At 40.5% G+C, this 17397-nt stretch overlaps 1 protein-coding gene across 3 annotated transcripts; it reads right to left on the reverse strand.

Moving 5' to 3' along the window:
• Window positions 1–1205: 1205 nt before the first annotated feature.
• Window positions 1206–6861, reverse strand: LOC120249809 (protein DENND6A). Of its 3 annotated transcripts, XR_005532889.1 has the most exons (5): window positions 5326–6861; window positions 5037–5229; window positions 2813–2916; window positions 2653–2738; window positions 1808–1890 (listed from the first exon to the last, which is right to left on the reverse strand). XR_005532889.1 is itself a non-coding variant. In XM_039258469.1 (3 exons), exons 1-3 carry the CDS (start codon window positions 6771–6773, stop codon window positions 1678–1680), a joined length of 1854 nt encoding a protein of 617 aa, XP_039114403.1. In that variant the 5' UTR covers window positions 6774–6861; the 3' UTR covers window positions 1206–1677. The 3 variants fall into 3 exon arrangements, 1 of the variants encoding a protein (XP_039114403.1); XR_005532888.1 differs by having other exon boundaries at window positions 2653–2916; XM_039258469.1 differs by lacking the exons at window positions 2653–2738; window positions 2813–2916 and having other exon boundaries at window positions 1206–1890.
• Between the last annotated feature and the right edge of the window lie 10536 nt (window positions 6862–17397).

Raw genomic sequence — 17397 nt, forward strand, 5'->3', positions numbered from 1 at the left:
AGTCTTTGGCACGTATGGTGGGAGTTTGGAAAAGGGCCTGGTTTGAAAATGAGAAATTGGAAGGGTAGTTGGCAAGGCGTGCTGGTTTAATTAGTTGGGGAAAGACAAAGGAAACCTCAACAAATTATTTGATTTTTTTTTTTATTTATTACTTATTTATATATATATTATTAAATGTTTTTTTGTTAATTTTTGGAAAATATGGACAAAATTTAGATGTTACGGTGCACCAACTGTTCTGTTTATAAGGATGGCGAAATTTGTGTTTTTTTTTGTCAAAAAATTTAATTTTAAATTAATAATAATTGATATTATATAGTATTAGTGAAATATGGGTTAAAAATTTTTAATTTAGCAGGTTTATTTGAAAGGTGGTATAACATTCTTTAAAGTAATTTGGGATCATTTTCATATAAAATTTAAAATTAATAATTGTGTATATCTTGCATAAAAAATAATATTTAGATTTATATTTCCTAAAATTATTAATATTAACATATATATAAATGTAAATTGACTCACAACTGATCTTTTTCCCTTCAAAATTACAAGTTTAACCCAGGTATTCCCTGAAAGGAGATGAGGGTAAAACCGTCCTTTCAAATATTTATGTACAATTAGACATTGACAATTTGTGCAATTATACATAAAAATATATGTGAAATTTCCCTTTCTACATGCTTAGACATATTCAAATAAAGTTAATAATTTGCACATTATACAAAAAGAAATCATAATAATTTCCCAAATATTTATCCCATGTATTCTGCTTCCTTTCAAGTATTTCCAAGAGAGATTCCAAATATTAAGTTTATAATAATTTTTCTTTTAATATCCATAATAATATCACCTCATGTATGTAAATGCAATTATGAGATCTTATAGGGTCTATATGCCAAAAAAACACCCCCTCAATGAGATCATTCCTGCTATCTTATACAAGAACTAAATGCTAAACAAAATTTACAATGAAACAATACATAAATTGCAAAAGCATCATCTCATTTATTCAGTGTATAATGTATTCCTATTTTCATTCGTCGGTTGCGGTCATAGTTTACATCAATCAAGCCGAAAAGAAAACAAGTAAAAATCATGCCATTATTACCTGTATTAATATCAAGGTTAAAAATTCAAACAGGATAAAGAAAAACAAAAAACAAAAGTACAAACAATCATCAAGACACTGCTCAAAATGTAAGATATATCGGAACAAATGAAAGAAAAGAGTCGAATTAGTGTGACAGTGTGAGCAAAACATCTGTTTTGCCGAACAAATTAACATGCTTGGCACTCCGGCAATAAATGAAGCTTACAGTCTTATAAACTAAATGCAAAAGTTGCTATCAGTTACTATAGACCAGGGTTGACATTTCACTCAATTGTGATTTTCGAGCAGTAATTGCATGAAAAACAAACTAAAACGAATTGCGTAAATATTAGATCTGAGGAGAAACAATTCGGAAAATCACTATTGGTACACGAAACATCACTACAAATTGAGAAATGATGCATTCGTAGATAAAGCTGATTGAGTTTACCTTTTTCTCAATCACCCTTGTGCCTGCCGAGGCAATTAATACTTGGTTATCTTCGGCGTTGACATGAGAAAAACTCCATCCACTGTTGTCCATTGGTGCAACAATGTACTCGGGAAAGAATGAGGTTTCAGCTTGTTTACAGAGGTAGAATGGACAATGTTGATTCTGAAGGATGACCGGGATGCTTTCTTAGCTCAGGGTTACTTTGGAAAAGAGATGCTCGTTTAGGGTTTACAAGCAATAGCTGTTGCGTGTCCTTAGGGAGAACATTGAAGACTGCCTGAAGATCGCCTTTCAGCTTTTGGCAGGCTTTGGCGGAGTCTACTCCGCCATTTCCGGATTGATGCAACTACAGTAAAAATTGCCAGAAATTACATCAGGACATTAGGTCTGATACCATGCTGAACCACACACATTCAATAATAGGATTGACAGCATAGATGGGCCGGCTTGCTCAAAAAAACATAAGGAATATCACAGTGCCAGACTGATGTGCCTAATCAATACTGCCAAGTGATAGAAATGTCAAGATCATTTATTAGTTGTTGATTATGCCAACTCAACAGTTCATACCATGGAAGAGGTGTTCAATTCATAAACAGTTACAAACGTGAAGGAAAATTGGAAACTACCTGATGTAAAAATATTGGTGATTGAATGCAACTGCAATAGATTATTTAACAAGACTAATTAAGGAAATTTGGAAACTATGCACACCCCCTAGGTGGATGTTACAGTTCTTTGTGTCTGTAAAGATTGGAAGTAGAACATACAAGACCATGTTTATCACCATTGAGTTACAGATCAAGCAATGGTAGAAGGTCACATGTATATTTAGATCTAGTAACTCAAGCAATGGTGGAAGATCAAATGTATATTAAGATCTACTACATCTACATCTAGACACCTCTATGATTCTGTCATTCATTTACTCATCTACATAGAGCGTTATAGAAATATCTTATATAGTCAAAACCATATCCATAAAGTAACTGTATCTAATTATACATCACAAGGATGCAACTTGTGCGATACAACATTATTGAAATGCTTTCTTTTCTGGAAAAACACATGCTAAACTTGATCTCCTTTAGGAAGAAGAGAAGTTTACCTGACATCAGGCTAAATATCATGTATCGATTTACAACTGAGGTTGATCTTCCTCAGAATTCAGAACCAGGCAATCTAATCGGAGAACTATAAACAAAATGAACAGGTATGAATATTTTGTTTCTAGCAAGAATCGATCCTGTGTTTGATACAAGTCTCACATTGAGTTTCTTCTGTCAAACAGCAAAACCAACTTCAATATAATCCCCATTTTCTATCTAGAAAGAATTTTCCACCCTCTGATTAATAGTTTCAAAATAAGATCCTGGCAGAATCAAATGTCAATATGTGAGGCACTTGCAGAATAGCCGTTCAATTGGAAATGAATGAAGCAAGCAAGCAAAAAGGTAAATTGCATGCATAATCATCTCACATCTGAAACAGACGAATAAATGTTCCTCGGGCAGAAACTCCAACGGGCAAAGAAGGTTTGTTTGGAAAGCAAATTTCATCATATAGTTGGGAGAGGGTATGACTGGAAACTGAAGTGGTAAAATGGCAAGTTGAATTTAATTAAATTTGGTAGAATTAAAAAGAAATATGAAGCCACTGACATCCACAGGAAATTCATTAATGAAAAATAGTCTTTTATAATTTAGTTGTAGGACACACACACACAACACAAAACTGCAGTTGGTTTTCGCAAAAATTAATAAATAAAGAAATAAAATGATAATAGATGAAAACTTAAGGTTAGTCCACAAATACACTCTAATATGAAAACCTGAAGTGATTAAGTATTAAAATAGACCCTTGAAAACCTTAATGGTCAATTATTTTTCACTAACCAAACTTCAAGAACTATACATAAAAGAATACATAAAAGAAACACTCCACCCATGGGTTGGACCCAGAACACAGGCAGAAGTCCTTCCACAACAAGAGAAGAGTTGTTGTCCAACAGGAACAAGAAAGGGGAAATATAGATATATATATATATATATATAATCCTAATCCAAAATAGTTTGCTTGTGAGAGTTTTTAGACAATGCTATCAAAACATTTAGTCATTTAATGTTAAAAAAACACTCCAAAAGTTTTTAACAAAAACTTACAAGTCAAGAGAAAGAATTCGATCACTCTAACCAAATCTCAGAGGCATGATACTTACCTTTCCTTATCTATGTGAACGTCAGTCATCATAGTTTGTACAGATCATGAGCTTGCATCATTTAGGATTATGAATTTGACAGATCAATGCAATCATAAATTATTTCACTCAGACTCAGTAGCTACACCGAAATTTTAATTTAGCCTATAATAGGTGTAATTTTATTCACTTGGAATATGATTTTGCTAAAATTTTTTAAGCTACTGAATTGCCATATTTTCTGTTCTGAAAGGAATTATGAACCAATTTCTGTGTGGAAAATGTGCCTATATATGTTATACAGTCCAAGCCCAACAAACTGGACTATCAGGATTTGAAGATTTTGACACCAATTTCTCTGTCCAAATAAAAAAATGACAGAACCACATAATTATTAGAAGTGGCATCATAACATTGAATGAATATGTTCAAGAAGAAATACAGCAACCTTTCTGTGGAAAGAATCAAATAGAATCAGAGATACTTGTTAAATCCATGCCAAAGAAGGAGATGCATATCACAATTGCGAAAACCAATATTGTCCACCTAAAACTTAAAGGGCTCTGTAGATAAATACCTCTCTAAATAGTTTCACTTCACATATAACCTTACAAATATTGTGATTCATTATATAATGCAGATTTCCGAAAGAATTTACACATATTCCTTAGTTCTGGTTTTTCACAAATCACCATCAAAAGGGTATCAGCTTACTTGAAATTACCAAAATCGGCTTAATAAAGTGACCCCAAAAATGTCAGATTTCTGTACTTTGCTTTGGCTTATATTCGGTCACATTACATCAATATGCCATTTTTTTAGGACTTCAAGCAAGCCATTTGGATCAGCTCAGACAAAATTATTTATTTTTAAGAGATCAGAGGCAAAATATTGTCCCCAGCCCCACACATGTGGATATTTTATATGTATCGAGGAATGTAATCAATCACAGTATTACAGGTGTGCAACTAATAATGTTACAGTTATGCTTTTGGATTGCCCATGATGTACAAAGGCGGTTTTGTTCAGTTGTCTAAGAGTGTAATCCATTTTACCAGCATCTCTAGCTACCAGTCTTAGCACAGTAAACATGGACTGTCTAGGTTTCCATGGAATGTCCGAAAAAAGTATTTATCATTTTCTATCATTAGTTTTAGGAGTTGACAACATGATGAAGAAAATAAAGATATTTAATGCAAATGAAAATCATGCTGGTCATCAGTTTCATAAAATGGGGCAAACTAATAAGGAAAATATGCAATCACAAAACATTTCATATTAAAACATAAAGTCACCTGTATCTCTACAAGCAAATGCCTCTCAATGGCATTGAAAGAATCGACAATCTCCAATTCAGACATTTTAGATATGAGCTTTTGTATCTCAGTGTTCATCCTAGCCTGCCTCCATAGTCTCTGCTGCTCTTGTTCAGCCGCAGCACGCCTTCTTTGAAACCAAGGCATGAAATTTTTTCCTTTCAAAAAGCGCCTGCAAAATGGTTTGAAATCGACAAGAATCAAAACCGACAAACGTGCAAAAGGAAGATCTAGCAACTTTTTGATTACCCTCAAATAACAAAATCACCTGTACAAGTCCAACCAGTTAGACCTCATTCTTTTGGACAAGAACTTCCCAGGACCCCTTGCTGCCAAGCCACGCAGGAATTCCTCTGCATCAAATGGAGGCAATGGAGGAGGATTCACAAAAGGCGAACTCCCCTCCGAAGGGGTGGTAGGCCGCAAGTAGGGACCAAAGGGAGCGAGAAAGTTCGAAGTGAGCTCCATAAAATGCCGTCTCAGAATCTCATTGTTAACCACTGACATTGACTCCTCAACCCTAGGAGTCATCCCTGCATCAACAAGCCTATTCAGAACAGCAGTGTCAGGCTTCGTGGTGGCTGCATAGGAGCTCCAAACAGCTTCTTTGTGCTCATTCATGAGACAAAGAGGCCCCTCTCTTCTCAGCTTCATAGCATTCAACAAGCTCAAAGGAGAGAACTTGTTTAGTTGCTCAAGGTTCAGCCTTCCAGGCCCGGAGCTCCTCACATTGCCAGTAGAGGCGGATCGGGGAGGTGAAGGGACGACCTTGGCCGGACCAGGGCTGGGGATCCCCACAGAAATGACATGAGGAATGTTCTTAAGAGCTTTCAAGAAGAAGAGATTGGTGACACCGAGAAGCATTGGGGGGAACTCCGCTCCTTCAGGGAGAGCATTCAGCCTGGCGAAATCAGGATCATGGATGGTGAAATAAGGGCGGAAGTCGACGCTATAAAGCAAAGGGGAGACAAGGCTGACAAGCGCCGCCACGGCCTCGGAGCACTGGGGAGGGGAGGGGGCGACGAGGAGGATGGGTTCCCCAATAATGAGGAGCTCCCATAACATCCATAGATTGAGTAGGAGACCACGGAAAGAGGCAAAGAGGTCGGAGTCGTGGAAAAGGCCATGAGAGGGAGAAGGGTCATCAGGAGAAGGAGGGAGGAGTACCTTAAGCGCGGCGTTTCCAATTGGGAGCTCCATGGGGCGACCGAGAAGAGGCGCAGGCCAGGAAGAGACGTGGGAGGCGACGAGGGAGAGGGCAGTGGCGCCGATATCGAAATAGAGAGGAGCCAGGATCTGGAGGACAGGACGGAACACAGAGGAGAAAGGGGAGTGGGAGACGATGACGACAGAGCGCTGGTCACCACCGCGAGGAAGGCGATCGTCCTGGCGCCGGCGGTTGAAGACGAAACCATACAAAAAGGAGGAGGGAGAAGAGGAGGAGGGGAGCCGGAAGGAGAAGATGGAGTCGTGGATGGAGGAACGGCGAGGAGCGGGGGGATGATGGTGCTGAGACATGGAATCAGGGAAGGATGAGAAGGCGATGTGGAGCTGAGCATCAGCAGAGAGGGCATCGGAGGGGAAGGAGTCCTCAATGATCTGCCCGCGTTCAAGGTCGAAGCGGATCGTGCACAGGGCGATGAGCCAACGGCGAAGCGCGACGAGGTTGGCAGTGGAACTCGCCGGCGCGGCGGCGGAATCGCGCGCGCGGTTCATTGGGGCAATTCGTCAGTCATCTCATCGGCATCATTTCACTGTGCTTCTCTTTTTGCTCTTCTTTCTTCTTCTTCTTCTTCTTCTTCTCTCCATTACATTTCACAGTTAACTCTCATTTTTTTTAATATTAATATTAATTATTAGTATTATTAAGAAAAAAAAATATAATTAATAAAATATTTTGTGTATTAATTGTGGTAGAATGTTTGTTTTGTGAAATCGCTAAAAACCCCTTTTAAGCTAGAAATTATCAAAAAAATACCCCTGCTAGTTTTAGTAATCCCCAAAATCCCTCCTTTAAACTCTATGCTTTTTCAAACCCCCAAACCCCCGTAGAATCTGATGCGAATCTGAGTGAAGTTTCAAATTTTTTGGACGTAAAAATGCCCTCTGCATGGGGAGTCGTGGGTCGCAGCCCATCTCAGGGCGATTTGAGAGGAAGTGGCGGCTTTTCCGTAGGGTAACCCCGGAGATCTAATTTATCGGAGCCGCTTAATCGCTTTTTTTCTCAACTCACGCCTTCGCCTTTTCCATTTTCGGCTCGCTCCGAAAGTCGTTCTCTACCTGCCAAGCCTCCAGAATCGGCATTTCATCGCCTTTTTCCCTTTCCACCTCAGATCTCAAGGAGAAGTCCCCTCACAAGCAACTAGTTGGCATTTCATCGCTTGAAATCTAAGGTATTGAGTATGGTTTTTACGTTAACTGTCTCGTTACAAAGAAAGATTTTTTTCGCTTTTGTTTTCGTGCTCCCTGCTTTTTGTCGGAAGATATCAAGTCTCGCAGGGGATTTCTACCGGGTTTTGTTAGTCTCATAGGAGATTTCTACCGGGTTTTTGTTTTTGTTTTGTATTTGTCGTATGTATACACTATCGAATTAGTTTTTTTCGATCATATGATTTCGTGTAATATTTATAACGTACATTTCCCGCTTCGCTTGATATGGTTGCAGCTTTTACAAACGAGGTCGACGCTTAAGAAACGAGATGTTACAGCTTAACATTTGTTGTCTCCTGCTTAAGTATTCTCGCCTCTGCTTAACAAAATGGGTCTCTGCTTAACATTTTATATCTCTCGCTTAATAACCGAGAGTTTACCGCTTAAAACTTTATATTTCCGCTTAAACTTTTCGTCAATACCGCATGTCAATGTGTTGTTATCGCCGCAGTTTGTGATTACGGGCGGTCAACCCTAGTTAACGGTCGATGCTATTTCGACACCTCAGAGTGGAGACTTTTAGTCAATCGAAAAATAACACGACCCCCTATTAATCGGGAAATTATTCGACGGACACCGCTTATAGCTGCTCATCGAGCTCGAAGCTATATACCAAGAGAGAGCCCTTCTGATTCTCTTTTGCAGCAGGCACGATGGTCGCACCAATAAATTCAGATCTGGGGAAAAACCCGCCGAAGTTTCGCACCTCAAGACGTGGCCCTCGTGGCTTTGGTCTCAGGCTACGATGGCGAGGCAAAGTGGTCTTTCGTAAGAAGAAAACCAGTCGCCGTCAAGGGCTGGATCTATCAAAGACCCACGAGAGACATGCAGACTCCATCAAGAGCACTCGTCAGAACTTGTTCGACGTAGGGAGAAGAAGATACTCGCCAAACTCCCGACGCGTGACTTTCACGGGGACAGCCCTCTTCCCAAATACATCATGCTCGGTTCCGAATCGGATCGCTGATTACGCCGATGATCTACCGACCCATGGGCGACACGCACGGGCGCAGCGACGCACTGCGGCTTTGCATGGAGGATATTCCACAAGCACCGCCCGAGCGCAAGATAGATGCGCCCGGAAGAAGACCAACATGTGGTACATTAAGGGTTGCTCTGGTCGCGCTTTAACGCCCTGTTTTACGAAATGACCGAACGGGAAGAAAGTCCATTTTCAGCAAGATCCCAAGGATGTCGCTACATGTGAAAGTACTTACCCGAAGTAAGCGACTCAGAGAAACGAGCTTGTCATCGCTCGATGGAAAAGAGGTAATAAATCATGGACAATGTTTAACATAAGTCTTTAACGCTTAAACATTTTATTTAGCGCTTAACTTTAGTATTTACCGCTTAACTCTTATTCATACCGGGTTTAAATATTTTTGTTCTCCGCTTAATTATATTCTATAACGCTTAAAATATATAAACACTGCTTAAATATAGTTTTTTTATAGTTTAAAATGAATGATTTCACCGAAATTGTTTCGTTTACATATGTTAGTTTCCTCGAGATGGTTCCCGAGAATGTCAAGAAGAAATATTTGTGGGGGCCAACCGACTGACGGATGCCATCGCTCCCGAACCACTCGCTCAAGGCTGGACGAGAGGGCAGCCTTTCATCGCGCGCTACTGGACGCCGCTCTCCTACTTCCACCCCACCACGCAGCACGCATTCCCTCGACGCCGAGAAGCCCTCCCCTACCCCTGCAGATCGCAACAACCCCCTACCACGACAACGATAGCTCCCCGAGCGTGGCAGCCCCCGACCATGGCAGCCCTCTCCCGACTCGGTAGCTCCCACCGCGACATTAGGCGAAGATGTCACCGCGAACTCTTACGCAGTACGCCAGATATTGACGATCGAAGTTTTCGCTTGTCGCCGTGTCGAGGCGCCGGAAGGACGTTTCACAATCGGGACCGCGCCATCCTCGAAAGAATCAAGCACCCGGACGAACGAGGCGCCGGAATTTCGACGACGACGACATCATCGGAAGGTCATTCCAAGCGGCCACATTCAAGAGACTTGCGAAAAAGAGGAGAACAATATCGCCTCGCCTCCACCGCCGACCGACGATGAAACAATAGCAACACCATCGGCTACCGATGTCGTTGTCGAGAAGGACATCGAGACGATGCGCTCGCTAGCCGCTGAGAAGGTCCCGACTTTCTTCTCGATGAAATCTCGACCCTGGAACCGGCCGCCAAGATCATGCGCATCAAAGATGGACACAATCCTCAAGATCAAGAACAAGTTAAGGGGCGTGTCTCCCAATGCCGCCGTTGTCATGGCCACTGGCTGAGAAGATCGTCGAATCCGCTGCTGCGGCCGCGGACGCGGCCGACAAGATCGCAGCCCAAGCAGACACAATCCCACCACAACAAGAACCATGTAAGGATGTGTTCATGGCTGATGCCGCCGCCGCTGCCCCTCAAGATCGGGGCCGCACACAAATCCCACAACAAGAATAACCATGTAAGGACGTGTTCATAGCTGATGTCGCCGCCATCGTCCCCCGCATCGAAGGAAGATGTCACGAAGACCCCGACCGAGCAACGAGAGAGATGATCAAGGCCAATCAAAAATCGACCGGACTTTGCTCGGAAAGCTTTTTATTCAAGAAGAAGAAATGGGTTGTCCCGAGTCGTTTTAACAAATACGAAAGGTGAGTCGATGAGGATCTTCCTCAACCGCTCTACGGATCGGTAAGTGTAAAAGTTTTTTTATGATATTGTTTTAAAGGTTTTATTATAGTGTTTAACAATTACCTAATAGTGTTTAATACGCTTTATGTTATCATTTAATTTGTCTACTTAACATTTAATTATATATAATATCATGTAACAATTGATAATATCATTTAAATATTTATAATATGGTCTTATTATATCTCAGTTATCGCTTAACCTCAAGACTCGCTGCATGGAAGAACGACGTCGCCAAGCACCACACGCCGATAAATTATACACGCCGCTGAGGGGAAGGAGATGGTCATCGATGATGTGATGGACGCTCAGATGCATAATACAAAAGTCACGAGCAAAGAGCCATATCCTTACAAGAAGCGCGCCCATCACCGTCATCACTATACTGCTTTACGCCCAAGCGAGACGACGCATACGACACACCATTAGGGCTATGATCGGGATGTCATGCGAAATCGCATGAAGTTCAAATTGTCATCCTCCCGATAATCATGAATGGCCACTTCCATGTCGCCGTCTCCCGACAATGATAAAACAGTGAATACAGTGCATTATTCTTCATGTCCCGGTACGATAAGGACGCTGACATGGTAAGTTCTTTAATTACGTCCCTATTAATATCCTGCTTGGTATTTAAATCGCTATTCTAATCTCGACTTGCATATCTCGACAATGAATCTATTCGACAATCGTGTCGATATGGAGTTCGCTGAGTCGGGCGATCGAGCAAAGTACCCACTCGCACGCATACATAGAAACCCCACGCCCTAAAAACAAGGAAGCGCCGATCATGCCCGCCTCACGCCATGCGCTTTATCGAGCAATTACTTTGGGGTGAGAAGTAACGGCCACCGCAGCATGCACGCTCCTTACCTCGACATTTCGTAGATGTTACCCGCGATACTTAATGGGGTCGCCACAAGCTGGGTTAAATTTTTGTTTTTTTCAAGAACATGTCCCCGTGATATCCGAATGTCAATTTTATTTTCGAACGTAACTCGACAAATTCAATTCATTGTTTTCGTGTTCAAGAGCATGACTTGTATATGTTAATGTAAATTTTGTTTGTTTTTGAATCAGTAAAGTAGGTTAAATTCCATCTCGGGCCATTTCATTGTTTAATTTACGCTCTAATTGTGTACATTTCACTTTCATTGTTTAAATATACTATATATCGCTTTAAACATCGCTTTTAAATATTTCAAAAATACGCTGCACTCCGCTTAAAAATAACACTCGCCTCGCTTAACTAAATGCATTCATTGTTTAAATAAATATGGGAAGTTGCCCATCAATAACTTGTATATCTCAATGTAAAGTTTGTTTGTTTTCAATCAGAAGGCAGTGTTAAATTTCATTCGGGCTCATTTCATTGTTTAATTTACGTCAGAAGTTGTGTACATTTCGCTTCATTGTTTAAATATACCATATATCGCTTTAAACATCAGCTGAAATATTTCAAATTACACAGCATCCGCTTAAAAATAACAACGTCTCCTGCTTAAATACATTCAATTCAGTCAGAAAGAGTAAGAGTTTAAATATGGAAATAACTCCATCAATACACAACGCTTTCCATGTCATCGCCGGGCTTTATTAACAATACCTAGTCGGCCACAGCCTATCAGCAAGATCGCCGATCGCGGCTCGGATCCATGGCAGCGGGCCGCAATGTAACTCATGGACATCAAACGCTGCGACTCGATCCTCTTTCGCCTCAGGCCGCCCAGTGCCGCCTTTCTCGCCACAGCGGTCGCGAACGAAGCTCACGATTTCCGCCCAAGGCCCGCCATCGCCGGGTACGGGAATATAGCATCCTTGTACGCAAGCTTTGTAATTGTCGACGGTGAAGTACCCGCTAATAAATCGACTGTACGCTGCGTCTCTGCTCGCATTGTTGCCGCGCAAGCGTGTTTCGCAAGGGATACCATAAACTCGCCACCTTCGACACGAACAAGTTCTCGACGGCGAGATCCACAGTAGTCGTCGACCGTCGATCACTTCGAACGATCATCGCACACAACGACCAACACGAAGATTTCTGCCGCCCTCAACAATGATCGCTACCTTTGGAATGTATGTCCGGGCATAAGTAGGTCTCCCATTTGTTCGCTTGCTCACGCCCTTACATAACATGCGATCAACTCGAAACCTCGCAAAATAAGGTTAAACAAAGATGATGATGGTTAAATAATCCGTAAACATGTTTAAACATTATTGTAAATATTTAAACGAAAGGATTAATATTTAAAGTCAGACAAGTGTAATTAAACAAAAATTGAGAATGTTTAAAGGGTAACACTAAATGTTAAGTGAAAACCAACATTCGCAGCACCTTACGGAGTCGACCATTTTCGCCACCGGTAAATGACGAGCTTCCTTGATCCAAGCATCGAACGACTCCGCGACGCTTGAATACATCTCACCCCAACGATCACCTCCCGAATGTATAATTCACCAACGTGCCATATCCGATTTATTAATCAACCAGATGATGAGCTTCGTAATGCGGCTCGCAGCTCATTCTACTGGATCATCGAAATCTTTAGCCGTGGACGCCCACGCAATGCGGAAGCATATAGACCAAAGACTCCTCCTCAACGCCTTCCCAAGTCCGACATCGCTTTCATAAAATTGGCCTCCAAATGTCGAAGACAGATGCATGTGGCGAAGAAGGGAAGACTCGCAATCATGCGCCTACAAGGCCCTCGACTCGTCTCGACACGAAGGTAATTATCTCATGATAATCTCCATCCTCGTATAAGGCATCGCCTAACTTAGATATGAACCAAGTCCAATCGGCATCGGGTCTCGCTGTCGACTATACCGAGGCGACGTGGAAAAACCATTGTTTCCATCTTTCCCTCGCGGCACCCAAAGAGCGTACTCCCGATATTTTCCAAGGAGGCTGGGTACCATCGAGAAATCAAAGCAGCCGCTTGCAAGCCCTCTGAATCCCACAATACACGCTACCGAAGAAAAAGAATGCACGCTTAAAAACGATCACCGCCTCTTTCCACGATCGCAACGCCGCGGATTTGTCTCAGCCCACCTTATCCACATACCAAAGCAAACAAATATAGTCGGAGATGTCACCGCCACGAGGACCACCCGCATGCTCTTTTTTCCCAACCAAGCCTCGCTTGTATGGTATGTGGACACCATGTTCCCCGCAACATGTCCTTCCCGAATGTCGACGGCCTCGCATAAGGGACGGTCCCTCGAGCTTCGAATCACTCGCTGCGCATTTTTTTCGACGCTTTCGGATGCGACGTCAACCTACGCCACCACCGCAAGTGTGCGACGGGTTGATTGTCTTAATTTCGAAAGTATTTTTTTGTTATACTCTTTTGATGCATGAAGGCGCCAACGACAACCATCGCAAAGACATTCCACACCACCCGATGTTTTTTTCGCTCTTTATGAAATCGAAGTCAAAATTCCTTTTTGATCGCATGATTTCAAGTACATCCCTCGAAAATGTTCGACATCAGCCAAAAACGCTGTCCAATATCCAACGACAAAGACTTTCGTAATGATCCGACGAGAAAGGAAGACATCCCACACCGCCGTGGTCACCATGGGGACGAATGGGAGCACTCACGTAATCAATTCCCCGCCAACACTTCACCAAATAAAAAGATCAATACGTTAGTTGAGAATATAATGTTTAAGTGATAATGACAATATTTAAATGTTAAATTAAATACTTAAGCATTTAACTAATAACGTAAAACGACTAGTACAATATGTTAAACAAATGACTGGATATATTTACACAATAACGACCCCTGCATAACCGGAATAATTAAAAAGAAAAGGAACTTACAACGAGTAAAACCTCGCTTTTCATTAGGATTCGCAATGGCACATTTTCTCGTCCCTCGACGACAAGATCAACTACAAAGACATTCAAGATGGAGTGGACGTGACACATCCACCGGAAGTCAACATCGCTTTTCATTGGGCAAACCGCTTTTATATCCATCTCGTGTGATGAACTTAACCCTCGATAAGAGAAACTTCGAGACCCCATCGCTCACATATCTCAGCCTAACACCAACTCCCAAGAAGTCTCGAAAGAAATGAACATTAGCACCCTTCCCTCCCCATCAATCTAGCAATACCACAAAAACTTCCATAATATATCGGTCGAAAAACCAAATCGTATAAACCAAAATGAAGTGAAGAACAAAAAAAGAAGACGTAAGAAGAAGAAGTAGAAGGTGTAAAGAACAAACAAAGCAATGAAGGCAAACAAAAAGCGCATAGCTAGTACTGACAGAGGTTAGACTAGACGTGATGTGATCAGGGCGTATTTTTTTCCCTCCATCCAAGGGCAAAAAGGGAAATATATGTTATCGTCACGAGGAAGACATATTGTCATCGCTCGAATGAATGTTCTCAACTCAACATGAGTCTCTCGTAAACGCTAAGCTTTTTTTATGTTTAAACAGTATACATATAGTGTTTAAAAATAATGGTTAACTGCTTTAACTAAAGTCTATATCATGTAAATAATATGTTATTGTTTAAATTGAATGCTTTCACCGACATCGCTGAAGATGGGTACCTCCCCGGGTCACTCGCTTAAACATCTTTTATGTATTTTTCTTAAACATCGTTGTCATTGTTTAAAGAGTAACTAGAGTATTGTTTAACTTTTTTTCTATTGTTTACACCGCTGTCATTGTTTAAAGAGTAACTTTTTTTCTTAAACACCGTTGTCACTGCTTAAACATATTTACATATTTTCTATTGTTTACAATGACGCTTTCTTTTGTTTCCCACATTGTTTGTTTTTACTAGGTCTATGTTTAAATTTCGTAAGTTCACAATCAAATAAGCTTTGTTACGCTTTTATTTATAAAAAGATTTACAACATTTACAACATTTACAACGTCCGCTCTGACTTTGACACTCACGACTCAACCCTCGTGATAACTAAAACAAGTGTCTCAGACATTCGAATGCTCACAGCGTCTGCATAACATGCGATCAACTTGAACCCCGCACAACGTACAACATTAAAAAAAGGTTAAACAACACACATTCACTGAAAAACGACTATTAATCAATGTGTCATGGCTCGGACTTAAACGAAGATCCCCGGATAGTTAAACAGAGAACTTAATAGTTAGTACACCGATGTCATTTTCTTTAAACGGTAATGTAAAGTCTCTAGTGGTAAATGTCAACCCTCGTCTTTAAAGGATGTTTTCACTGATCTCCCTCCTCTAGAGAATCCTCCGCAATCACGCAATACGTGAAAAACTTTCTTTTTCTTACCCAAGTCAAAATGCTCTCTTAATTGCTTTCCCGCCATCCACCACCGGAGAATCCTCCGCATTCGTGCAATTATGAGAGCATTTCGCCTTTGGGCAAGAAAAAGATAGTTTAACTAGTTCAGTGATTACGGCTAATCGATTCTCAAGATAAGGAAGAAGGCTCACGAAACATCCTTTCATATAGAGTGGTTGTCCATGGGAAGAGGAGGAAGAGGAGGAGGAGGAGGATGATGAGGACGACGAGGAGTGGTTGTCCATGGGGAGGGTTCTTCCTGGTTATTTATGGTGTGAAGTCCACAAGCGGTCGACTCTTCATATCCGAGAAAAAAAGTTAAACGCACAAACGCCGACTATCGATCGACGAGAACGAATCGGGTGTTCGGAAATGAGTAGTTACGCGCATAAGAATTAATGCCGCCATTAATTCTATGCACGGATACCATAACCTCGCCACCGCCACGCACACCGCCAACAATTCAGATCAAACGAAAAAGATCACCGCTTTTACACAGAGACTTTGAGAATTTACATCGCTAATACGAATAGTTATACATGTAAAAGATAATGTTAAACGGAGATGGGAAGTATTAAACGGATATGACAATTATTAAACATATTAGTAAAATATTTAAACGGATAATAGCAAATAGTTAAACATTATTTAAAATATACAAATAGATAACCATAAACGAGAAGAACTTTACAACGAAATGAACTCGTCGTAATTACTGTTCTTCTCGTCGTAATACAACTTTACAACCAACCGATTTATATATTTCGGATATGATAATGAGGAGAACAACAAGATGTAATGCAACTCCTTGGCATTGTCTCATCGAAACCAGCAGTAAAAGCCCTTCAAAAGCGCTGAATACGATGTGATTTGGCGCTTTCCTTTCCCACCATTTTTAGGGCCAAAAATGGGATTTCACAACACTGGACCCATTTGAAGTGAACGGTAGGGGTAAAAGGGAAGTTAAACACTAACTGCAAGCGGTCCGGGATGTGTAAAAAGTAGGAGGGGGTTTTTAGAAGTTTTTGAAAATTACGATGGGTGAAATAAAGTAATTTTCCCTTTTTTTATTTATATTGTTATAAGATAATGAGTGTGATATTAATTGTGGTTTAGAGAGTTTATGTAAAATTTTGTAATGATAAGTGTAGTTTATTATGTTGGAATTTGTGTCTGTTTATATTTGTTGAGATATTATAAATAAACAACAGCATTGATTTTAAAATTATTTGTGATTTGAGTGAAATTTCCATTGTCATTTCTTGTTTTGGCTTGGGTGAAGGTTTTTAATTATTTTTTTTTAAAATGTTTTATTTCATTCTGTAAAGTATTAAATTAAAAAAAAAATACTTATATACATATTTGCTTTTTATTTCTTTGCTTAACCTCCAATTTTGAGAGGCATAAAAAAATTGTGGGTGACTCCAAAAAAACTTGGTTTGAGGGGAGTTTGTCTAACTTTTTAAAAAACCAAAATACGTTCTAACACACAACCAATGTGGTAATAAACTTACCTATAATACCTATAAGCCAATGGAATAACTCGAACATATTGTTTGATGGCTCAACAATGTTGTGGCTCTTTCTTGGTGAAAGATGCACCTATTATGTTTTTTTTAAACAAAAAATATGAAGACATTTCAAATGAGTTTTTAAACTAGGTCTGCTGTTGGAAATGTTGACTCCAAAAAGTGAAAATACTTAGTAGGTGTTAACTTCACTAAAGATCTAGGTTTTCACAACTCTAGTGCACTACGGGAAACCATTTGCACTAAGATCACGAAACCGCTCCGCTTGATGGAATTTGGAATGCCAAGACTTTAGAGAACTTCCTGTGAGACATAGAACAATATAGAACAATACTCTACTGTTTGTTTGCAAGGAATGGAGTTGAGGAGGAATGAGA

This window comes from Dioscorea cayenensis, chromosome 19, assembly GCF_009730915.1.
Source record: "Dioscorea cayenensis subsp. rotundata cultivar TDr96_F1 chromosome 19, TDr96_F1_v2_PseudoChromosome.rev07_lg8_w22 25.fasta, whole genome shotgun sequence".
NCBI classification, from domain to species: domain Eukaryota; kingdom Viridiplantae; phylum Streptophyta; class Magnoliopsida; order Dioscoreales; family Dioscoreaceae; genus Dioscorea; species Dioscorea cayenensis.

What these genes read in the sequence shown, in the direction of transcription:
- LOC120249809 (XM_039258469.1), bottom strand. Translation starts at nt 6,773, where the DNA reads ATGAACCGCGCGCGCGATTCCGCCGCCGCGCCGGCGAGTTCCACTGCC. An exon ending in AACTGGTTGGACTTGTACAG is followed by an intron (nt 5,230 to 5,325) that starts GTGATTTTGTTA and finishes ACCATTTTGCAG; the next exon opens with GCGCTTTTTGAAAGGAAAAA. An exon ending in ATTTGCTTGTAGAGATACAG is followed by an intron (nt 1,891 to 5,036) that starts GTGACTTTATGT and finishes TTTTTACTGTAG; the next exon opens with TTGCATCAATCCGGAAATGG.